Source organism: Rhinatrema bivittatum, chromosome 13 (genome assembly GCF_901001135.1).
Source record: "Rhinatrema bivittatum chromosome 13, aRhiBiv1.1, whole genome shotgun sequence".
Taxonomy (NCBI): Eukaryota; Metazoa; Chordata; class Amphibia; order Gymnophiona; family Rhinatrematidae; genus Rhinatrema; species Rhinatrema bivittatum.
Window position 1 is genome coordinate 81,290,986 of NC_042627.1, and position 25,710 is coordinate 81,316,695.

Below are 25,710 nucleotides of genomic sequence, written 5' to 3' on the forward strand. Positions count from 1 at the left end.
ATGAAGAAATGGCCGAAGGGGTGGAGTAGAAGAGAATGTATGGGAAGAGCTAGGAAAACGAAAGTGGACAAGGCCATGGGGCCGGATGAGGTACATCCCAGGATACTGAAGGAGCTCAGAGATGTGCTGGCGGCTCCACTGAAAGACCTGTTCAATAGTTCCCTGGAAATGGGAGTGGTGCCGTGAGATTGGAGAAAAGCGGTGGTGGTCCTGCCTCACAAGAGTGGGAGCAGAGAGGAGGCTGGAAACTACAGGCTGGTTAGCCTCATCTCGGTGGTGGGAAAATTAATGGAGAAGCTGCTGAAGGAAAGGATTGTGAACTATCTAGAATCTGGTGGGCTGCATGACCCAAGGCAGCATGGATTCACCAGGGGAAGATCCTGTCAGACAAATCTGATTGGTTTTTTTTTCATTGGGTGACTAGAGAATTGGATCAGGGAAGAGTGCTCGATGTGATTCAATTGGACTTTAGTAAAGCTTTTGATACGGTCCCACATAGAAGACTCATTAACAAAATGAGAAGCCTGCGAGTGGGTGCCAAAGTAGTAGTGTGGATGGCTAACTGGTTGACAGACAGGAGACAGTGTGTAATGGTAAATGGAACCTATTCTGAAGAAAGAACGGTGTTAAGTGGAGCGCCACAGGGATCAGTTTTGGGACCGATTCTGTTCAATATCTTTGAACGACCTGGCGGAAGGGATAGAAGGTAAAGTTTGTCTATTTGCTGATAATACTAAAATCTGCAACAGAGTGGACACGTCTGAAGGAATAGAGAGAATGAAAAGTGATTTAAAAAAACTTGGAGTGGTCAAAGATTTCACAGCTGGGATTCAATGCCAAGAAGTGCAGAGTCATGCATCTGAGGTGTGGCAATCCAAAAGAGCTTTATGTGATGGTCGGTGAAAGATTAATGAGCGCAGACTGTGAAAGGGACCTAAGTTTGATAGTGTCTGATGATCTGAAGATGGCGAAGCAATGTGACAAGACGATAGCTAAAGCCAGAAAAATGCTAGGCTGCATAGAGAGAGGAATAACCAATAAGAAAATAGAGGAAGTGATGCCCTTGTACAGGTCCTTGGTGAGGTCTCACCTGGAGTACTGTGAACAGTTCTGGAGCCCTTATCTCAAAAGGGATGGAAACAAGATGGAGGCAGTCCAGAGAAAGGCTACCAAAATGGTGTGGGGTCAGTACCAGAAGACCTATGGGGAGAAACTGAAGGATATGAAAATGTATACCCTGGATGAGAGGAGGCACAGGGGTGATATGATACAGACATTCAGATACCTGAAAGGTTTTAATGATGTACAAATGTCAAACCTTTTTCATTGGATTGAAATCAGTAGAACCTAGGGGTCACAAAATAAACTTCAGAGAGGTTGTCTCAGAACCAATGTCAGAAAATATTTCTTCACGGAGAGGGTAGTGGATGCCTGGAATGCCCTTCTGGAGGAGGTGGTAAAAACCAAAATAGTGAAAGAATTCAAAACTGCATGGGATAAATATTGTGGAACCCTAAAAGCTGAAGGATGGAATAGAAGAAAAGGGTGCATGGAGTAACTTGCTGGTGTGGCGGTTACTACCCTTCAACCAATAAGCCTTTATACTGTTGATGCATCTCCATCATTGCTTTCTGCTTCAACAGCAGGGGGAAAGGGGTAATTGGATTCATACAGCAACCAGCAAAGGCGTTACTACCCTAAACCAATAAGCCTTGATACTGTTGGTGCAATTCTAAAATTGCTTTCTGCTTCAACAGCAAGGCATAATGGGGAATTGGATTTATACACCAACCAACGAGGACCCTGTCTTTTATGGTGTGGAAAACTGATAAGCATGGGGTAACCTACAGGGCGCAGCAGATATTACCATAAGCTTACTGGGCAGACAGGATGGACCATTTGGTCCTTTTCTCCCAACATTTCTATGTTTCTATGTTTTATGTTTAGTTGCAGGTAGACTTCCAAGTAGTGTGATGGAGAAACTGGGTGGGCTTGATTTTGTGTTCACTGATAGTGATATAATATTAGATTTAAATTGTTCAAGCTGTGGCTTTGCTTATCCAATGAGTGTAGTAGGGCTAAGTTAGGCTTGTAAAAGTATTTTTATGTAATTAGTATATTTATTAGATTGATTATTGTATTGTTTAATTGCTTCGTCTTATTATTATTTACCAATTTTACAAAAGATCCATTAGGAAACAGTTTAGAATCAATACAGCAATCAAAGCAGGCATCAAAATAAAGGCAGAACAGACTCTAAAATCTGTGCCTTGCCTTTTATTCCACTTCACAGACCAGCAATGGAGAGGGTTTCTGCATCTTTTAGGTGATCCAGAGAACCTGCTTTATTTAATTTAACAGCATTTGTGAATCACTTTACAGATTGAAATAATCGCCAAAAGTGATGAACAAAGTAAACACACAAAACACAATATAATATTCACATATTTAAAACATAATCATTATAAAATTAAAATATAAGAAAAATAAACATTAATAACCTATCTCTGCAAACTGATACACAGAAGATGCTGGCAGGTAAGGACCACAGGGTCCACCGAGCCTGCCCATTTGAACCCTGCTATGTATATACCACCTTTCTTGTTCTGAAGAACAACCCAAGGTATTTTACAGCAATTAAAAGTGCAATAAATAATCATTACATTAAATACAATTTCTGATATAAACGCTGTCATGTTTTGTTTCTTGTAACCAATGAAAGATTATTTTACTTTCTCAGTCTGAAACATATCAAGAGGACATTTACCCAATGACTCCAGGGACAGAGCCAGCACTCAGCCCTGAAGAGTGGCTAAGCGGAGTCAACAGAGGTAAAGGGGGCATTAACCCGATGGGGTTTTCCAAGGTTTGTAGTGAGGGCATGAGCAAGTGGAGAGCTCCCAATTCTGAACCACACCCATATCCTGAATGTAATCTGTTTTGAAGTACCAAAAAGCTGAATAAAAAATATTAATAAATATGCAAGACACAGATTTGCATGCACTGCCTCCATTGTATTTCAGCCTGTCTCATGCATATTCCTTGGGGATATCCTGAAAACTGGACTGGCTGCAGTTACTTCAGGACTGGGTGGAGAACTCCTGCTTTTATAAAACAATGAAATATCAATTGGAGAAGAGGCAGTACAGGCTTTTTACCTAATACCTCACTGGAAGAGAGTCTTGTGTACCTTGAACATTAGAGTCTAGTGGGTGTCTGCACTTACATGGGTGTGTGGATGTTTGTATGTGTTTGAGTATTTGGGTGTTTATATGCCTGTGTGTGCGTTTGTTGAGTATATGATATTGCGGAAGGGCTATCAGGAAAGATTTGCTTTTTAGCAGGTAATACTAAAATTATCAATGGAGGAAGACACCATGGAAGGTGTGGAAAACATGAGGAGGGATCTAGTAAAGCATGAGCAACAGTTTAGAGTCGGCAGCCAAGATTTAATGCTAAACAAGGCAGGGGCATGCATTTTGGCTACAAAATCTCAAATGGGAGGGAAGGTCTATGCACAAAACACGAGCAGAGTCTGTGAGTGAGCATATTTGATGATCTTTTTTTTTTTTTTTAATTCTTTATTTATTCATTTTCCAATAAATTCAAGAAATACAATCTTGAAATAGAAAAGGAAAAAGGAAAAGAAATACATATCCAAATATAAACAAAAGAAAAGGAAATACATTATATTTTCCCGCGTTTCCATAAGTCCACTATAAGGGATCCAAGTACAAACATTAAGGGAAAAACCCAAAAAGGGACTTTAAGGAAAACTTGTTAAAGAGCAATATGAATACAGTGGGTACAATAATCTGATAAATAGGGAACTCAACCATCTAAAGGAGGAATGGACTGAGCTAAATCAGAACCCCCAGACTGGTTTATCACCAAAAAAAGAAGATAACTGAGAAGGAGTAAAGAAAACATATGACAGTCCCCCTTATATTTAATAAGGCATTGACATGGAAATCTGCAGAAGCCTACGTCTCATGAAAAGAAACTGATGCCTCCTCTTCTGCGTTTGTCTGGAGACGTCAGGATACAAGACAATGCTTGAAAAAGAGTCGCAAAACCCAATCACGGGCAAATCCAAAAGCAAAGGTGGCCGCCTGTGCTAGGGCAGTATCTGAGGTCTTCACTAATAAAGATATATCCAAGTTTGAAGTTAAAAGATCCATGCTTTGTGCACCTTCTTCATTCTCTTTCTTCTTAAATGATTTAGAAAGAGGAGGTACAGCAGGCTCAGGAACCTTGAGATGTTTCAAAAGCTATTTCTTAAACATGTCTTTTGCAGAAATATGAGGAAGTTTAGGAAAATTTATGAAATGAAGATTTCTTCCACAAACTACATTTTCCAAATTCTCAATTTTGTACTGGAGCAATTGGTTTTCTTTTATCAGTTGATCTTGGATGGATTTCATACTTTGAGTACTCTGTTTAACTTCTACAATTTCTTTTTGAGAGGAAACATTTGATTTTTCCAAAGGAGTAAATCTATTTTCAATAATATTTATTCTATCAACAATAGGATTCAACTGACTAGTTATAGAGGTTCCAAAGTTTACTATAGCCTCCCAAACAGAATCAAGGTCTTACCAGGGCCAAAACAGAAAATTTCTTCAAAGGACTCAAGACTGGAGTAGACACAAGCTCGTTCGAGATCAAAAAACTTCCATCTATTGGTCAGCCAGCTAAACCCGCACCGAGGCCCTCTCCAGCATCTTCTCCAGGGCTCACAGGGTGTCGTGACCCTGCGCCAGGTCACAGGGCATCAGCGTCACAGGCACTAGCCCCCCCCCCCCCCCCCCCCGACAGGGCACCCTGGTCTCTGGAGGCAGCCGGGTTCACCAGAGGAACCCTAACAATCAGGGATAGAGATGTCAATAGGTCACAGGGGAGGTCGGCAACTCCAATTCTGCCTCCCGCCCCCAAGGATGAAGCTCCCAATAGATATCCCTGCTGGACGTGAGCATCCATAGAACCCGAAATGGGAGAATCCAGAAGGACCGCAGGGTAAGTCCTTTCTTTTGCCCGACATTTTCGGGCCGAATGTGGCATCACAAAGGCAAAAGTAGCTCCGTGACAAGAAGGACCAAAAAGACATGCTCACACAGTATGCTTGATAGCGGCCATCTTGGATCCCACCATATAGCAAATGTTGCTTACCTGTAACAGGTGTTCTCACAGGACATCAGGACGTTATCACCTCTGCCACCCCATGGAGTTGGGTCTACATACGTTTTATTATTTTAGTTTCGCTTGTGCTTTTTGCTATAAGATGAGACTAAGGGGAGACACCTGTGGTCACAGGGATAATTGCAGACTGAGCATGCTCAGTGCACTCAGTGTGCCAGTGTCAGTCAAAGCTTTATAGAAACTTTGACAGAAAAGTTTTCTGTAACTGTGCTCCGTCCACTGACGTCACCCATATGCGAGGACTACCATCCTGCTTGTCCTGTGAGAATTGATGATCTTAAGGTGGGCAAACAGGCAGATAAGGCAATAGCAAAAGCAAGAAGAATGCTTGGGTGCACAGGGAGAGGAACTGCTATCAGAAAGGAGGTGATAATGCTGCTGAATGAGTCCCTGGTGAGACCTCACTTGGAATACTGTGTACAGTGCTGGAGACTGCTCCTTCAAAGGATAAAAACAGGATGGAGTCAGGCCAGTACATGGCTACTAAAATGGTCAACTGTCTTCATCATAAAGCATACGGGGACAAACTTAAACAGGTACAGTCTGGAGGAAAGGGAAGATATGATAGAGACATTTAAATACTTCCAAGGAATAAATGCACAGGAGGCAGATCTGCGGAAAGGAGGCTCTAGAATAAGGCTGAAAAGGAGTAGACTCTGGAGTAATTTAAGGAAATATTTCATTGCAGAGAGGGTGGTGGGAGCATGAACCAGCCTCCCTGTGGAGAAAAAGTGTTATCAGAATACAAGAAAACATAAGACAAGCACAGACTATCGCTGAGGGAGACAAAGGGATTATAAAGCTGAGTATGAGATTTGTATGGGCCTATGGTCCTTATCTGCCATCATGTTCTATATTTCCGTGTGTGTGTGTGTGTCTGTCTGTCTGCCTGCTTGCTTCCTAAATGTCCTTTCTTTCCTAGATCCTGTTCTCATGTCCCTGAAGGAAGGATATAAGATGACATCAAAGATGGTTTATAAGGCCCCAATGAAAGAGAAGAAGCGTGTTCTGGTGAATGGAATCGATCTCCTTGAAAATGTTCCACCAAGGACAGAGAATGAGGTGAAGCAATTGGGTGTCATCTCTCATTGACCCTTTCAGTTTACATAGTTACCACATCAGTCCCAAAAAATCCCTGAGATTTTTTGGGACTGATGTTATAAAACATCTGGAGATCCAGAGATTAGCTGGGGAAGTGTAGGATCCTGCCTCTGTTCCATATCTGAGTTTTGCAGAATTGCAGGTTGAACGTGGACATCAGTTCATACAGCGGTTTTGGGATTCATACCTATTGTGACTGATAGTTTGCTGCTCTCCTGTAATAAAATGAGCATAATTTAAATTAAATATGGAACAGGATGTCTTCCACTCTTGATAAACCTATGTGTCTTTAAAGAACAGATGCCCTTGCAGGAGGACTCCTCCCTAATCCCTGCATTTGTTCCAGTTTTTCTGCTGATGCATAAAACTAAAATGCATTCAGTAATTTTCACCTGATTTTATAATCCAAAGATCAGATGGGTCCTCTGCTTACAGAACTGAGTGTAACTCAGGCATAAGCAGTTGAGTTGGAGAAATATATCTCAAGCACCAACTCCTCAAAAAGATCACAACTCTCAAAAACTTCAACTGTAATCCACTGAAAAAACCTCAAACTATGAGTCCTGGTCTCAAGACTCAAAAAACCTCAACATGTCTTTAGTCTTGCTGTTGAGTAGCTTAGATCGATCCAGTCTGTTGGGATGCTGGGGGTTCCCTTTCCTTTTGACCTAACAATAACTCCAAAAATCTCAAAGTCAACAAAATCCAAAAATCGCTGCGTTGAGGGAATCTCCTTCTCCAACCACTCCACTGAGCTCCTTAAGGAATCTCAAACTACCGCATTCACCAGTAGCCTTGCTACTGGCTCTGTCCTTCCCTCTTCTCCAAGACCTAGCCCCAGTGGCGTAGCCAGAATTGATTTTTTGGGTGGGCACAAGGTTAACATGGGTGGGCTGTAGGCATGCAGGTCTACTAGTTGTTTTTTTACTGATAAATAATGCCAAATTATGCAGCATAGCATTCACATCTACGCCTAAGTATGAGGTTTACTTAATGATACAAACATAATTCACGGTGATTTGTGGTACTTTAGCCTTCTTATTATTACGATTTTATACACGGCTCCTACCTGTCCATAAATTTTGAGAGAGCGGTTGTGTTGCTTATATTTAAATTGCTAACATCTCAAAATATAGATATATATTTTTACCTTTGTTGTCTGATCTTTGTATTTTTCTAATCAGTTGGTCCTGGTCTCTTTTTCCCATTTTTTCCCTTATAGCTCATTTCCTAATTCCTTTTCAGTGTCTTTCTTCTATTACTGTCTTCTTCCCTTCCACACACACACACACACACACACACACACACACATACACGCTTTCTCTCACAGACTCCCTCTCACACACTCAAGCTCTCACTCTCATATGCTCTCCCCCCCCCCCCCCCACAAGCTCACATTCAAGTTCTCACTTTCTCACCCCTCCCCAGGCTTATATTCTTATGCACACACAGACGCACATCCAGGCACCCATTCTCACCCACACACATAAACCCAGACTCCCATTCTCACCCACAAACCCATGCTCCCAGTCTCACCCACACATATTCAAGCTCCCATTCTCATCCATACATATACACATTTAAGGTACTATTCTCACCCACACATACACACATTCAAGCACCCATTCTTATCCACATATTCAAGCTTCCATTCTCACCCACCCACACAAACCCAGGCTCTCATTCTCACCCATATATACACACATTCAAGCTCCCATTCTCACCCACCCACAAACCCAGGCTCCCATTCTCAACCACACATACACACATTCGAGCTCCCATTCACCCACATATTCAAGCTTCCATTCTCACCCACATACACACCCAGGCTCCAGTTTTCACCCACACACACTCCCATTCTCATCCACACATACACATTCAAGCACGTGCACAGCTTCCGCTTTCTCCCCCAGAGCAGGAAGATCAGCTGCCTCTCCTGCTGCCACCGGACTCCTGCTATCTTCGGGCGTCCGAACTTCCTGTCGGGGGGGGGGGGGGGAGCGGAAGCGCCGCGCACAACGTCCGCTTCCTCCCCCCCCCCCCCCCAAGCAGGAAGATCGGCGGGCAGTACGGCCCGACGCCCGAAGATAGCAGGAGGCCGGTGGCAGCAGGAGAGGCAGCTGATCTTCCTGCTTTGGGGGAGAAAGCGGAAGCTGTGCGCGGCGCTTCCGCTCCCCCAAACAGGAAATTCGGCGGGCCGTTTGACCCGAAGATAGCAGGAGGCCGGTGGCAGCAGGAGAGGCAGCTGATCTTCCTGCATTGGGGGGAGGAAGCGGAAGCTGCGCGCGGCGCTTCCGTTCCCCCCCCCCCCCCGAACAGGAAGTTCGGTTGGCCATACGGCTGCAGCAGCGCTTCCCCACGTGTGCCGTGATGGCGTGCGAGGCGTGGGTTCTCTTGTTCGCTGTCGCGGGGATGGGATCCCGCGACAGCCTTGCAGTTCCGGTGCCAGTTGGGTGGGCCTGGGTCTAAGTTGGGTGGGCACCTGCCCACCCAGGCCCACCCGTGGCTACGCCACTGCCTAGCCCCCTTAAGACTGAGCATGCTCCAAGGGATTATATACTCTAAGAAGCTTTTATCCCAAAAAGTGGTGTTTTGACAAAACCCACACCCAATGCCTAAAGATGGAAAATTACTGGGGATTATATTAGTGATGGGCAAATTCCCTGTCACGGTGGTATCTGGGCCCAGGAGCGGTAAGAAGTGCAGTGTTGAGCAGACTATGCCTGGCTCAGCTGTATTGCAGGGCTTGGGTGCTGCTTCAGGGTAGAGGCCTAAGGCCCTGTAGTAGAAATCCACTCATCTTGTATTTCTCTAGGGTGGCAGCAGAGTGGTCCTTTTGCTTCCCTTTGGCTTCTAGCTACTGTTTAGGATCTTGATAGGTACTTATGAAATAGTGGTCACTGCTGGAAACAGGGAAGTGGACTTGACAGGCTCTGTCTGATCCAGTATGGCAATGCTTATGTATTGTCAGAGCAGCGCACTTGTAGGTAACCTCAGCACAAAGGCTCACACTTGGTTAATTACATGGTTTATGTGGGGATTGTGACTCACCTGGTACCAAGCTTCATAGCTTTAGAGTCCTTTCTTTTTCTTTTTATCTTTTAGCTTCTGCGAATGTTCTTCCGGCAACAAGATGAGATTCGGAGGTTGAAAGATGAGCTAAACCAGAAAGCGATTAGAATCCGGCAGTTGGAGCTGGAGCTGAAAAATCTACACAACATCTCAAAGCCCAAGTAAACAGGAGGGACCTGTGTCCATAATCCCCAATTCTGTCCAATTGCTTCTTCCTGTCTATAACGCCTGACCCTTTCCAGTTGCTCATTACTGACACTGCCTTGGACAGAGCAATCATGATTTATCAAGAGGGCCCCAATACTGAAGCGGAAGTACACACAGCCCTTCAGAAGTACCCGGCCTTGTGCTACAGTTTAACTACAACTGTGTCCTTGCCTGCCTCAGCCAGCGCTACAGTGTCACTGGAACCATATTCTTAGTCACACCCCGTGCTGGTGCTCAAGTGTAACTGGAACCATATCCTCACTGTTTCATCCAATGCTACAGGCAGTAATAGCTCATTGTGTGCTACAGTGTAAATGAAATCATGTCCTCGCCATCACATCTGGTGCTACAGGAATACCAATTTGTGTACTACAGTATAACTAGAACCATGACGTCATTGCTACACCCGGTCCTATAGGAATATCAGTCCATGTGCTACAATATAACTGGAACCATGTCCTTTCTGTCACACCCAGTGCTGCAGGAATACTGGTGTGTGTGTGTGCGTGCTCAGTAAAACTGGAACCCTATCCTTGCTGTTATACCTGGCATTACACTACCTATGTGTGTACTACAGTGTAACTAGAACCATATCCTTGCTGTCAAACACAGTCCTACAGGAATAGACTGTAGCACAGACTCGGGTAACTGGAATATATGTTGCCGTGTCATGCAGCTGTACAGGAGTACCTGAATCTGTGATAACGGTGTAAGGGAAATCATGCCCGTTCTGTCATACCTAATGATACTGGAATAGCCACATGTGTGTGCTACACTATAACGAGCCATGTCCTCACCATCCCATCCGGTGCTATAGGAATACATAAGTGTGTGAGGACTTCACTGTAACTTGAAACTTGGCTAGAAGCAGCAGGACAGAGCCCAATGATTTAGGTGCAGACCTGACGGAAAGGAAACCTTCTAGTGAAAGTGAACAGGAGCTTCCAGGATAGACCCATCAGCGGAATGGGGTGTGCAACTGTTATCCATGCTGCAACGTAGAGCCTTAAAGTAACTGTGCTACTTCTAGTGCACTATTTATCCTTTCTACAGTGCTACTAGACAGATGTACAGATGTCCCTGCACCTTGCAGCTTACAAACACGAGGCTATAGGAAATGCATTATTGTAGAGACAGGGTTTGCATTTAAAGGTTGTTTTAAGACTGGATTTTAATATGGCTAGAGGGGCACTAGGACAGTTTGACTCATTTTGTCCAGTGTTTCTTTCTGTGGATCTTATTTCTGATTCTCTTTCCTATTTTGGAAATTAGGAGCTTTTTATTATGACTGTACCAGCCTCTGATTTCTTTTTACTTCCTCAGAGGTAAATTTAAAGACATTTAGACTGTTTGTTAAATGTGTTGGTTGAAAAACAGCACAGAAGCGCCCTGACATTGACAGTGACAGTTACACAGAGATGCAAAGACTACTGCCAGTGACAGGTCTTAGAAACTGCTGGGCAGCACATCTGCCTCGGTTAGGAGCTCAGGGACTCTGCTATCTCTCCCTCTTGTCTTGAAAGGACAGAACGTTAGGTATGGTGGTGAGATTCCTCACCATGCCCATGTCTTCATATCTTTCACTGTGCTGCAGACATAGTCCTGGAAGTAGTGTGTTCACTCTTCTGTAAAGTTGGAAAGGCTGGATCCTGGCTTGCACTAAACAACTTCCTTCTATGCAAGGTATAAATATGTAAACAACTGATCTGCCTAAACCTTTGTGTTTGACAAGTAAGAGGTAATGCAGGCATGGTTAGTAAACCTTTTACTTCTACGGAGTGACCCTAGGGAGAGTCGTGCTCATTCAGGAAGGTCTGTGACAGCTGCTCTGTACTGCAGGAGTCTACATAAACAGCAGAAACCTTTCAGCTGTTTCATGCAGTCTGGGATTAGGCTGTGAGCTTTGGCTGCAGCGATCCTTACAGCAAGGCTCAGTCCAGCGCAGAGAGACCTTCAGCCGGCACAGAAGTTGCTCTGCAGCAGACCTGCTCAATGTTTTGCCAGAGGAGTTTTATGCCTGCCAAGTGCTTCTGCTCTTTTGGGCTTCCAGCTGAAACAGAACTAGCCTCAATTGGGCTATGGAGCCATGAGCCTTTATTTGCAGCAAGCTGGGGATATTTTCCCCTATTTTATCTCTTCTCACCTCACTTAGACCAAGATGTGAGAGTCCTTGGCTGCGGACCATGCACCAGGACTCCTCCTGAAACCCTGCAATCTTCAACCTAAATCTGGCCACTAGATGTTGCTATTGTGTAATGGCTCAGACTCTCCCTCCTGGAGCTGAATTCTGCTTCTGCAGCATCCGCAACACCGGCCAGCCAGGGAGGATAGGTTCTGAGCTAGGAATCAAGCTCAGGCCCTCTGCATCGTACTCAATCACCAGGGTAGCAAAGATTTTTCCATCTTCTTCCTTCACTCGATTGTAAACATAATTACATTTGGAAAGTAAGTTTAAAACTGTACTAATAAGCCCCCAAAAGCACCAAATTGCTGTGCTGATGAGATGAGATACTTTGCTGTAGTTAAACTACATTTCCCAGAAAGCAAGCAGTGTTGTAGGGCAAGATATTCCATGGACTTGTGACTTCTAGGAAGTGCTGCTCCCACTGCCCAGTGCTTACTGTTGCACAAGCCTGGAGAACCTTCAAGAAACACTGCTGCGTGGGTGGGTATGAGAGAGGGAATTTGTAAGAGCCAGGAATGAGGAAAAAAGGTGAGGAGAGCCAGAGAGGGTGGTGGGGGTCAAGGAAGGTAAACATAGAGGACTGCTGGGAACCAGATGGGAAGTGATGCAAGTCTTAGTTTGAGGAATAGGAGGGGAAGGTAATTGTGAATGCTGGCAGCGGTGAGGAAAAATTGGTGAAGGTATAATATTGTGGGGATGAAGGGTTGTGTGTGAGACAGTATAGGCCTCTATGTCTCCCCAATATCTATCAGAGATTACAGTATATGTGTGACACAGACACTGACCCCATGGGAGAGGTGTATATATGTATTAGAGGTTATGAATGTGAGACAGATTGTATCCTATGGTGTATTGAAGTATGTGGGGAGGAAAGGATCAGGCGTTGTGATACTGTGCTAGCATTGCCACCTCACTCGAGAACAACCAAAGAAGTTGATCCAGTCCTGGTTTTGCCCCATTGCATGCATGGATTTGTAGTTTGGATTTTCTTAAGTAACTCAATAGGAAATCAGAAGTAGAGCGCCATGCATGCAGTGGGGGAAAATCAGGACTGGCTGACCTAGAGTGAGCTGTGTGCTCTCATTTGCTAAGCAGAGGACAGCTCTGCTTGCACAGCCCCAGGATGGAGCAGACTCATCTGGATGGGGTTTTAATCTGCTCATTCATTTGCAAAAGAAATGTTAATTGTTAAAAGCTTTTCCCAATAAACCTGAAGAGCAACTTCCTCTCTTTGTTTTGCTTTCTCCCACCATGAGTTTCCAGTTAGTAATACAGAGTTTGGAAACTTAAATAAACAGCAGAAATAAAAGGGGAGCTACTAGTGATGTAGGGATTGATATAACAAAGCTCATGCAAGAAACCTGTGCTACCTCAGGATACAATAGCATACAAGTGGCCTATGACTTCAAAACAAACAAAACAAGAACACACACTAAATGAAAAAAAAGCATATGTTTCTTTCCATGAACCATTTGCATGCCATTAAAAGAGCAAATCCATCGGAAAAAATGGGGTATTTGTATTTATTAAAATTTGTTAATCACTTACGCCGGGGCCCTAAGCAATGTACATAACATACATAATGATTACACAACTTCAAACTAAAACAAGAATTACAGAAATAAGACAATTCCCAGTTTGAAGTAAGGTCAACCAATGCCAGAATTGTCATCAAATATGCTACAGTCTCAAAAAATGCTAAGCACAACCAGATCAAGCAAAAGCTAGTCCCAGCAAAAATGATTTCAGGAATGTTTTAAAAGCTTTCCTTCATTCCATCCATCTTTAAGCTTCAGCTATTGCAGTCCAAATAGAGGGCGCAGCCACAGAGAAGTCACAGTCTCTCCTCGCAGACAGTCACGCTGCTTTCACTGAAGGTATCTCAAGGATTCCTCTTTTTCAGGATCTAATGTCCATGAAAAGGAACTAGTGCTGAGGAGTTTGTATGTTATGAATAATACTTTGAACTGACCTCACAAGTAAGCATTGGAGTGATGTGGTCAGTGCGTCTCTTGCCACTAATCAGACAAGCTGCAGAATACAGAAGTAGCTGGAAAGCTTTCAATGAAGAAGCTGGCAGCACTAGGTAAACAGCATTACAGGCATCTAGGGGAGGTAACAGAGGCCTGTACCAGTAGTTTGACATTTTCAGTTTCCAATAAAGCTTTTAAGCCACAGAGCACCTGCAGCTTGAAAAAGCCATTTTTTATGACCATTTTAATGTGATGATGGAAAGAATCTATTGTCTAGCCATTCTCCAAGGCTCTTGCATGTGTCAGAATGGAAACTTTATGATCATCCAGCATTATTGAACAAGGGATGGAATCATTATTTGAACATTGGATGATCAAATTCGGTTTTTGAAATGGTCAATACCAGTTTATGATGATGCCATTGTTCGATGGCTGACAGACAAATTCCAATTAAGCCAACTGTGTCAGACCATGTAGGAAGTATTTTGATGAAAAAATGAATATTGTCCACAAACATTCGATAGCTTTCACACAGATTTTCTAGGATTTTGCAAATGGGCATAAGATAAATGTTAAATGAAAGTGAAGAGCCTTGAGCTACAGCAGTAGGGTCAACGAACCAGGCCAAGCTCTTGCTTCCTATTCTTATTTGTGACGATAGTTTGGAACAACATGAGCCAGGATAATACCTGACCTGAGATGCCACATTCTTTTAGACAGAATATCATGATCTATAGGCTCAAATGCGGTCCAGCATCACTGGCATGTAGCTGTGGCCACAATCTAGATCTCTTCTTAAATTATCATGTAAGGAGACCGTGAGACTCTCAGTATTTAGGAATTCAGAATGTGATGTTCTTTTACAAACTCGGACAACTGCTTGAGGGCCACTATCTCTAAAAGCTTAGATGTGAAAGATAAAGAGGAACTTGGCCTATAGTTTGCAGGATTTGTAGAGAATTTGTTTTCTTTAATAGAGGTCTTACAGAACATTATTTAAAGCAGTAGGTACTACTCCTTCCAAAACTAGAACAGGCTGAAAAGACAGCAAAAAATGTCAGGGCTGAAAGGATCTCAACAAATGAGTCAGAAATATGTGAAATCACACAAACAATCACCAGAAAGCATTCTCGTTTTCAATGTAATATTGCTTCCTACATTACTCGCAGGTCACTTAATGCAGAATAAAGCCAGAATAATTGTGCATTAATAGCGAGACTATTCCTAACTGTAGTGCACCATTGAAAGCAAGTTCACTTTGGTAATGCTACGGGGCACATAGAAGCATCACCCGCAGGTTACTTAATGCAGAATAAAGCCAGAATAATTGTGCATTAATAGCGAGACTATTCCTAACTGTAGTGCACCATTGAAAGCAAGTTCACTTTGGTAATGCTACGGGGCACATAGAAGCATCACCCGCAGGTTACTTAATGCAGAATAAAGCCAGAATAATTGTGCATTAATAGTGAGACTATTCCTAACTGTAGTGCACCACTGAAAGCAGGTTCACTTTGGTAATGCTACGGGGCACATAGAAGTATCACCCGCAGGTTACTTAATGCAGAATAAAACCGAAATCTCCGTTCAGCTAACAAAACCATTCAGCTAACAAAACCGTTCAGCTAATAAAACCGGAATCTCTGTTCAGCTAACAAAGGTCTATTAAAAATTCCACCTCCTCGTCACAAACTTACCTCAACTTGAAACAGAGCCACATTCCTAGGAAGCCCAAACTATGGAACTCCCTCCCAACCGAACTGAGAACACAACAAAATTTAAAAACCCTCAAAAAAGAACTAAAAACTTGGATGTTCACCAAAGCCTACCAAAACTCCCTATGACTCTACGCTACAATTTCCCTCCCTACCGGCCCACATAAACATGCTAACCAATCCAAAGCAAGTAATTTAACCTGTACAATTTAACAACCAAACTATGTTTTAACGACTAAGATAACTTTATCAACAAGCATATGAATTTTTGTACACATCGAAACTTTGTAAACCGTTGTGATGGCGAAACCGAATGATGGCATAAAAAACTCGATAAATAAATAAATTAATTAATTAATGCAGAATAAAGCCAGAATAATTGTGCATTAATAGTGAGACTATTCCTAACATCCATGCACCATTGAAAGCAGGTTAATTTTGGTAATGTTATGGGGCACACAGAAGCACAAGTCTTGCTACAGTTGCCTCGGGTTTTGTTTTGTTTTTTTAATTTTAGGAGATGGAAATAAGGGCTGAAAGGATGCCAGATGCACTTTTTGTAAGTGAGAGACTTGATTGTTATGTTTTCTGTTTTATTAATTTGAAATATGCAAGTTCACACTAGACGCACTACTTCAGGTTTATATACACTTTCAAAAGGGAAACTTTGATAAAATGAAACAAATAGAAAAAAAAAACTGAAAGGAGCAGCTACAAAGGTAAAAAGTGTGCAAGAGGCGTGGTCATTGTTAAAAAATACCATCCTAGAAGCACAGTCCAGATGTGCACTCTACACACACCCTCCCCCAAGCCCACTCACCTCATTTCCACCAAAGAACGAACTCTTACAATTGCAGGACCTACCCTCGAACTCCATGCCTCCCGAGCTCTGCCTGGAATCTTGCACCCACAAATTCAAGAAAAAACTAAAGACTTGGCTATTTAAGCAAACATATCCTGAATAGTGACCCCCCGCCGCCACCCTCTTCCCTGTCCTCTGCCCTTCCCCTCCCTTTTAGATTCATTCATCCGCGCCCCCTCCCTCCGTCCCTGGTCCCTGCCCTCTCTCCTCTCCCCCTTAAAATGCCTCACCCCCCTTCCCTATCTTAAGTAAATCAAGTTACAGCACCCTGCACTCCCCTAACTCTGCATTATGGTACCCGTTCCCTGTTCTTACTGTACATACTGTATTATATTCGCCCTGTGATACCATAGTTTTATTTCATCCTGCGTTACCATTGTATTATTTCGCCCTGTGATACCATTGTATTACTTTCACCCGGTGTTTTCCATTTTTTTCCTCCTTATATCTACTCCTTGCCCTCTCAATCGTCTCCTCTCCCCTACTTCCAAGTTATTATACACCTTGTTTCTTGTACTGCATTAAGTTGTTTGTAAACCGATATGATGTACCTACGAATACCGGTATAAAAAAGACTTTAAATAAATAAAATAAATAAATAAAACGATTACCGGCATTGTTAAAAGGGGAGGTGAAAGAGGCTATTTTAGCCAAAAGATCTTCATTCAAAAATTGGAAGAAGGATCCAACAGAAGAAAATAGGATAAAGCATAAACGGCAAGTTAAATGTAAGACATTGATAAGACAGGCAAAGAGAGAATTTGAAAAGAAGTTGGCCATAGAGGCAAAAACTCACAGTAAAAACTTTTTTAAATGTATCTAAAGCAGAAAGCCTGTGAGGGAGTCAGTTGGACCGTTAGATGATCGAGGGGTTAAAGGGGCACTTAGAGAAGATAAGGCCATCGCGGAAAGATTAAATGATTTCTTTGCTTCAGTGTTTACTGAAGAGGATGTTGGGGAGGTACCCGTAATGGAGAAGGTTTTCATGGATAATGATTCAGATGGACTGAACCAAATCAAGGTGAACCGAGAAGATGTGGTAGGCCTGATTGACAAACTGAAGAGTAGTAAATCACCTGGACCGGATGGTATACACCCCAGGGTTCTGAAGAAACTAAAAAATGAAATTTCAGATCTGTTAGTAAAAATTTGTAACCTGTCATTAAAATCATCCATTGTACCTGAAGACTGGAGGATAGCTAATGTAACCCCAATATTTAAAAAGGGCTCCAGGGGCGATCCGGGAAACTACAGACCGGTTAGCCTGACTTCAGTGCCAGGAGAAATAGTGGAACATGTTCTAAATATCAAAATCACAGAATATATAGAAAGACATGGTTTAATGGAACAAAGTCAGCATGGCTTTACCCAAGGCAAGTCTTGCCTCACAAATCTGCTTCTCTTTTTTGAAGGAGTTAATAAACATGTGGATAAAGGTGAACCGGTAGATATAATATATTTGGATTTTCAGAAGGAGTTTGACAAAGTTCCTCATGAAAGGCTTCTAGGAAAAGTAAAAAGTCATGGGATAGGTGGCAATGTCCTTTTGTGGATTACAAACTGGCTAAAAGAAAGGAAACAGAGAGTAGGATTAAATGGACTATTTTCTCAGTGTATTGGGACCCTTACTTTTCAATATATTTATAAATGATGTGGAAAAAAATATGACGAGTGAGGTAATCAAATTTGCAGATGATACAAAAATTGTTCAGAGTAGTTAAATCACAAGCAGAGTGTGATAAATTGCAGGAAGACCTTGTGAGACTGGAAAATTGGGCATCCAAATGGCAGATGAAATTTAATGTGGATAAGTGCAAGGTGATGCATATAGGGAAAAATAACCCATGCTATAATTACACAATGTTAGGTTCCATATTAGGTGCTACAACCCAAAAAAGAGATCTAGGTATCATAGTGGATAACACATTGAAATCGTCAGTTCAGTGTGCTGCGGCAGTCAAAAAAGCAAACAGAATGTTGGGAATTATTAGAAAAGGAATGATGAATAAAACGGAAAATGTCATAATGCCTCTGTATCGCTCCATGGTGAGACCGCACCTTGAATACTGTGTACAATTCTGGTCGCCGCATCTCAAAAAAGATATAATTGCGATGGAGAAGGTACAGAGAAGGGCTACCAAAATGATAAGGGGAATGGAACAACTCCCCTATGAGGAAAGACTAAAGAGGTTAGGACTTTTCAGCTTGGAGAAGAGACGATTGAGGGGGGATATGATAGAGGTGTTTAAAATCATGAGAGGTCTAGAACGGGTAGATGTGAATCGGTTATTTACTCTTTCGGATAGTAGAAGGACTAGGGGACACTCCATGAAGTTAGCATGGGGCACATTTAAAACTAATCGGAGAAAGTTCTTTTTTACTCAACGCACAATTAAACTCTGGAATTTGTTGCCAGAGAATGTGGTTCGTGCAGTTAGTATAGCTGTGTTTAAAAAAGGATTGGATAAGTTCTTGGAGGAGAAGTCCATTACCTGCTATTAAGTTCACTTAGAGAATAGCCACTGCCATTAGCAATGGTTACATGGAATAGACTTAGTTTTTGGGTACTTGCCAGGTTCTTATGGCCTGGATTGGCCACTGTTGGAAACAGGATGCTGGGCTTGATGGACCCTTGGTCTGACCCAGTATGGCATTTTCTTATGTTCTTATGGTGAGACTGCACCTTGAATACTGAGTACAATTCTGGTCGCCACATCTCAAGTTGCGATGAAGGTACAGAGAAGGGCGACCAAAATGATAAAGGGAATGGAACAGCTCTCCTATGAGGAAAGACTAAAGAGGTTAGGACTTTTCAGCTTGGATAAGAGATGGCTGAGGGGGGATATGATAGAGATGTTTAAAATCATGAGAGGTCTAGAACGGGTTAATGTGAATCAGTTATTTACTTTTTCGGATAATAGAAAGACCAGGGGGCACTCCATGAAGTTAGCATGTGGCACATTTAAAACTAATCGGAGAAAGTTCTTTTTCACTCAACGCACAATTAAGCTCTGGAATTTGTTGCCAGAGGACGTGGTTAGTGCAGTTAGTATAGCTGTGTTTAACAAAGGTTTGGATAAGTTCTTGGAGGAGAAGTCCATTATCTGTTATTAATGAAGTTGACTTAGAAAATAGCCACTGCTATTACTAGCAGCGGTAACATGGAATAGACTTTGTTTTTGGGTACTTTCCAGGTTCTTATGGCCTGGATTGGCCTCTGTTGGAAACAGGATGCTGGGCTTGATGGACTCTTGGTCTGACCCAGCATGGCATGCTCTTATGTTCTAAAAAATATATCCCAAGAGAATTCCAAATACCTTAAAACTACCCTGGACTATTTTCATTGATAATTCAGAGTACGAGTTTGCCACGTCAGCCCCAAGACAGTGAAATATCTTGGCAGCTTTCTGGTGGACACAGCCAGATCTCACAACGAAAGGTCTGGAATCTCTTTATGGACAGAAATAGATTTATAAGCTAACATGTGATATCCAAATGTAATAAAAGTACCTTGCTGCTGTTGCTCACAGCTGTATAGGATATCAAGGAGGATCATGCATTTGGCTGTTACCAAGCACTTAGTAGGGGCTGATCGGTTCATTTTGGCTAATACATTAGTTTGTTGCAGAACGAGCTTGGGCTCTCCCTCTCTTCTATAGAAACATAGAAATGACGGCAGAAGAAGACCAAATGGCCCATCTAGTCTGCCCAGCAAGCTTCACACATATTTTCTCTCATACTTATCTGTTTCTCTTAGCTCTTGGTTCTATTTCCCTTCCATCCCCACCTTTAATGTAGAGAGCAGTGATGGAGCTGCATCCAAGTGAAATATCTAGCTTGATTAGTTTGGGGTAGTAGCCGCCGCAATAAGCAAGCTGCACCCATGCTTATTTGTTTTACCCAGACTATGTTATTAGATGCAGTCATTGCCTTCGCTGCTTGCAACAGAGGTTGCACAAAATTCTTCCTATTACTTCTGGCCATGCTGAAGTCGGGACTGTGAGACTTTCTCTGTTTTTACAGCATTTGTTTTCCCCATTTTCCCAATTATTTAGCCGAATTTTGGAAGGGGGAAGGGATAGTCACATCTCCAGCTTTCTTTCATTCTAGATAATCATCTGCAGGGAGTTGGGAGAAAGCCTGGGCAGCTTTGCACAGTGGAGTCCAGGGCTTTTTTTTTTTTTTTTTAAAGGTCAGGGTTAGTGGAATCAAATTTTCGTATAATTTATATTCTGCTTGTTGGCATTTCAAAGTGGATTACATTCAGGTACTCAGTATTTCAGAGATGTACGGTGGGAAGTTTAACATGATTTTTGAACCAGGTGTCAAATCTGTGCAAAGCTATTTGTCCTTTAGCATGCCTCCGTACATTGCAGGGTAATGGTAATATTTATTTTGATTAACCGATTTTCAGAATACTTAATAAGCTCATTACCCTACAATTTGCATGTAGACATGTTAATCCTAGCATTTTAACTCTACTTTACCACATGTATTTTCAACACTAGACACCCTATTACTTACTGGGGTTGGGAGTAGTGCTAAAAATCCACACAAAAATGGGATTTTTCAGCACAAACACAATGCCTAGTGTCAGCATTGTTTAGTACTTCGGCCCCTTACTCCACAGTTCACTAGCCTGGTGAGGGAAGGAAGCTCTTGCAGGAATGTTTCTAGTGTTGCAGGTGCTGGCCACCAGGTGGCAGAGTTGTTCCAAGGATGAAACAAGCAGAGCGCAGAGGTGTTTGAAATGAAGTCTGGGGTGTTACCAATATTTCATGGACCCTTTATTTTAATCTTCTGGGAGCAGTTTGGGATAGCACACTGCATTCTGAGTGCACTTAAACAGCCATAATAATTAATAGCAAACTACAGGGGTTAAAAAATGTGTTTGAGGGTTTCATTGTAGCTTTAGCTCCTACTATTATTGTGACTTATTTATCAGGAGTTGGTTGCTTTTACAAAGCACAGAGCTTGGAACAATGGGCCCCTACTGCCCGGTAGACCTGAAGCTTCCCCTTCAAGGAATATGACTGACAGTCACTTCCAGTTCACATCATCTGCATGGACCTAAAATGATCTTTTGGGGAGATTTTATGAAAAAATGGTTATAGTTACAATAAAAATATCCTTTCTGGCAGCGTTTTCCCTAAATGCAATTTAACCCCCTGCCGAAAAGGCTGCAGCAGTGCTGAGATCGATGGCTGCATGGAGACTGCTGGTAATTCTCTGCCATGTCTTGTGTTTTATTTGGCCTGGCTCTTTCTCCTCCTTTGGTCTTTCAGTTTGGTCTGCGGCAGGGCTGGGATCTGACACTAAAAGCCTTCATTTGCAATTATGTGGGGATTTCCTCTCTCTTCCTAAATGACTTCAGTCACTGCAGCAAGTTTATGGTGGGGACCTTGCAACAGGGACCCTCCTGGAATCCTGTGGTCATGGACCCTAAAATCCAAGGGTTGTAAGGCACGGTCTGTGGCATTCCTAGCCCTAGCCAACCCAGGGAGCAGAAGACCTATGCTGGGAATTGAAGCCAGGAAGCTCTACACTGAGCCTCTGGGCTGGCCCCTGTCCTGATGCTCTAAATGAGCAGAAAGAACATGGGTTCTATTCCCTCTGCCATTATCACTATGCAATAACAGCTACTTTTAAACTGGAGGTGGATAAATAAGTGATCACTGAGTGGTAACTCCTTTGCCTGGACTTTCGCTGCAAAAATTTCAGTGTCTGGGATTATAAAGCTGAAGCTGACTTTTCCACTGCCAAAAGCCCACAGAATATTTGAGCTACCCCTCAACTACACACTGTAAGCCCCCCAGGAAAAAGCCATTAAAAAAACTGCAGAAAACACAAGGCTTTTTCCTATATAGGTTTCAAACTTTTTCATGTTAAAGTCCTTCAAAGAAAAAACACTCTGCAGCACAGTGCAACATTATAGTCTCTTACATTATGGTGATGCTCATTTCAACTTCCAGTGTATGGTGGTTAGTATTGTGGGAGTTCACAAACAGTATTAAAATAAAATGTTTTCAAGACAATAAAGCCTCTCAGCCTTTTCCTTTGCACAGAAATGTACATGATGACTCCTGGGGGAATTCTGTGCACAAAACGTTAACATTTTGCATACAATATTTATCAAAATTATATTTAAATAACTACAATATAACTGAGTAGTAATTTAAACTCAAAACAAAGTTTTAACTAAAAAATACAAAGGTTTGAAGTTTTTGATACAGAATTCCCTCGGAAGGATAATAATAGTGCACCATCATTAGGACTTCTGGCGTTGGTGATTTTACTTTAGCAGTAGGAATATGCATTTGTTTGATACAAATGGGTAAAATGCATTGAATCAGTCCATTTTTGTTTCATTTGTGGACCCCTGAAACAAATGGAGGGTGCCCACAAATTTAAACAATTTTCATCTTATTTGTTTGTTTCCCATTCAAGTGTATTGCTGTACTTAGCAAACAGCAGGTGCAGGCAGGGACTAACTGATAACTATAGCAAGCAACACTTGCCTGTGTGATAGCCTCTTCATAGCATAGTCAGCAAGGAGACCAGATAAAGCAAATGTTGCTTACCTGTAACAGGTGTTCTCACAGGACAGCAGGATGTTAGTCCTCACATATGGGTGACATCATCAGGATGGAGCCCAATCACGGAAAACATCTGTCAAAGTTTCCAGAACTTTGACTGGCCCCTACTGGGCATGCCCAGCATGGCACTAACCCTGCAGCCAGCAGGGGTCCCCCTTCAGTCTTGATAGCTACAGGCAGTGCCGAAAAAATAAAACAAGAAAACGTTACGAACCCAACACTGCGGGGCGGCGGGCGGGTTTCGTGAGGACTAACATCCTGCTGTCCTGTGAGAACACCTGTTACAGGTAAGCAACATTTGCTTTCTCACAGGACAAGCAGGATGGTAGTCCTCACATATGGGTGAGTACCGAGCTGAGGATGTCCGAACATGCACCAAATGTACCCATCGGTGTGCAACAGGCACAACAACTGGGGTGGAATTTGGTAGAGGGCATCCTGAACCCCACCGGGCAGGCGGAAGGGTGTTGGTACGTCACGTTGGAAATAGGTTACACAGGACAGATTGGCCGAAGATGGAATCCTGTCTTCCGGCTTTGTCCAAGCAAAAGTGGGCTGCGAAAGTGTGGAGAGAGCTCCAGGTGGCAGCGATCGCAGGTGTGCTACTGAAGTCGCCATGGCCCTCACAGAGTGTGCTTTAACACGGTCTTGGAAATGAATGCCTGCTTGCTGATAGCAAAAAGATATGCAGTCCGCCAACCAGGAGGAGAGAGTCTGCTTACACACAGGTTGCCCTAATTTCTTGGGATGGAAAGAGACGAATAACTGAGTGCTCTTCCTGTGGGCAACTGTACGGTCTAGGTAGAACGCTAGAGCCTGTTTACAGTCGAGGGTATGCAGAGCCTGTTCCCCTGGGTTGGAGTGGGGCCTGGGAAAGAAGATAGGTAGTATGATGGATTGATTAATGTGAAACTCCGAAACTACCTTAGGCAAAAACTTAGGGTGAGTGCGGAGTACCGCCCAGTCCTGCAGGAGGTTAGTGTAAGGCGGATAGGTAACTAGGGCCTGTGACTCACTAACCCTGCGAGCTGAAGTGATAGTCAAAAGGAAAATCACTTTCCATGTGAGATATTTTAGGTCACAGGAGTGAAGAGGTTCGAATGGTGGTTTCATGAGCTTACCGAGAACCAGATTAAGGTCCCAAGAAGGGGCCGGAGGACATAAAGGTGGCTTGATATGGAGCAAGCCTTTAAGAAAACGTGTTACGAGGGGTTGTACCGATATAGGGACATCCCCGACACCTTTATGGAAGGTGGCTACCGCACTGACATGCATTCTTATGGAAGAGGTCTTTAGACCTGATTCCGATAAGTGCCAGAGATAGTCCAAAAACCTTGGGATTGGACAGGAAAAGGGATCAAGGGATTGCGAAGAACACCATGATGAATACCTTTTCCATTTATAGGAATAAGACTTTCTTGTGGAAGGCTTCCGTGAAGCAATTAGGACACGAAAAACCGAATCTGAAAGGTTAAGTGGTTGAAGGATTAACCTTTCAACATCCATGCCGTCAGGGACAAGGCCTGAAGATTGGGATGGCGTAGACATCCGTCGTTCTGAGTGATCAGAAGCGGGTGCGTTCCCAAGGGAATGTGCCTGCGGATGGAGAGATCCTGGAGTATGAGAAACCACACTTGGCGTGGCCAGTGAGGTACTATCAGGATCATGGTTCCCTTGTCCTGACGGAGCTTCACGAGAGTCTTCGAGAGATGAGGAAGTGGAGGGAATGCATAAAGCAGACCCGTTGCCCACGAGAGGGAGAATGCATCTCTGGGCTGAGAGCACTCGCTCCGAATGAGGGAGCAGTAGTTGTCCACTTTGTGGTTCTGAGGGGACGCAAAGAGGTCTATTTGGGGATGACCCCATTGCTGAAAGAGAGAGGTCGCTACAGAGGGATCGAGAGACCACTCCTGTGGTTGGAAGACACGACTCAGTTTGTCTGCCAAGACATTGTCCTGGCAAATAGGTGGCTCTGAGGTACATCGAGTGGGAGAGCGCTTCCGCCCAAATCTGCGCAGCTTCCTGACACAGAAGGAAGGAGCCTGTGCCTCCCTGCTTGTTGATGTACCACATGGCCACCTGATTGTCCGTCTGAATCAGGATGACGTGATTTGATAGGCAATCCTGAAAAGCTCTGAGAGCATATCGCATTGCTCGAAGCTCCAGGAAATTTATCTGGTGTTTGGCTTCCTCTGGAGACCAAAATCCTTGTGACTGTAGATCGTTCACATGAGCTCCCCATCCGAGGTTGGAAGCGTCGGTGGTGAGAATGAGTTGAGGATCTGGTAGGTGAAAAGGCAGTCCCTGGAGGAGATTGTTCTGATCTTTCCACCAGGCGAGAGACAGACGGAGTGCGTCAGTGATGTGGACAATGGTTGACAGAGGCTGAGTCGCTTGAATCCATTGTGATCTCAGAGTCCAATGCATGACTCTCATGGCCAGGCGGGCCATTGGTGTGAGATGGACTGAGGACGCCATGTGTCCGAGAAGGACAAGGAACTGCCGAGCTGTTGCTGTATACTGAGACTGCAACTGATGAGCTAGGGCCATGAAGGTTTGCACTTGTTGTTGAGGTAGAAAGGCTTTTGCCTGTAAGGTGTCCAACTCTGCTCCAATGAACGACAAGGTTTGAGATGGGACTAAATAAGATTTCTCGTAATTGACGAGAAATCCTAGAGAAATTAGAGTGTGTAGGGTCAAATCCAGGGACGATCTAGCAGCTTGCTGGGTTGGGGCCCTGATTAACCAGTCGTCTAGATAGGGGTAGACATGAACACCTTCTTTCCTGAGAAAGGCTGCG

At 43.3% G+C, this 25,710-nt stretch overlaps 1 protein-coding gene across 5 annotated transcripts in view; it reads left to right on the forward strand.

The window, feature by feature from the left end:
* Window positions 1–12,985, forward strand: part of CORO2B (coronin 2B) — a 99,430-nt gene extending 86,445 nt beyond the window's left edge. For 4 of the 5 annotated variants that reach the window (XM_029574404.1, XM_029574407.1, XM_029574405.1 and 1 more), the window contains 3 exons: window positions 2,741–2,831; window positions 6,122–6,261; window positions 9,406–12,985. In XM_029574404.1, the coding sequence (XP_029430264.1) occupies window positions 2,741–2,831; window positions 6,122–6,261; window positions 9,406–9,537 (363 nt within the window). In that variant the 3' untranslated portion in view covers window positions 9,538–12,985. The other variant, XM_029574408.1, reaches the window with a different exon arrangement.
* Window positions 12,986–25,710: the final 12,725 nt, after the last annotated feature.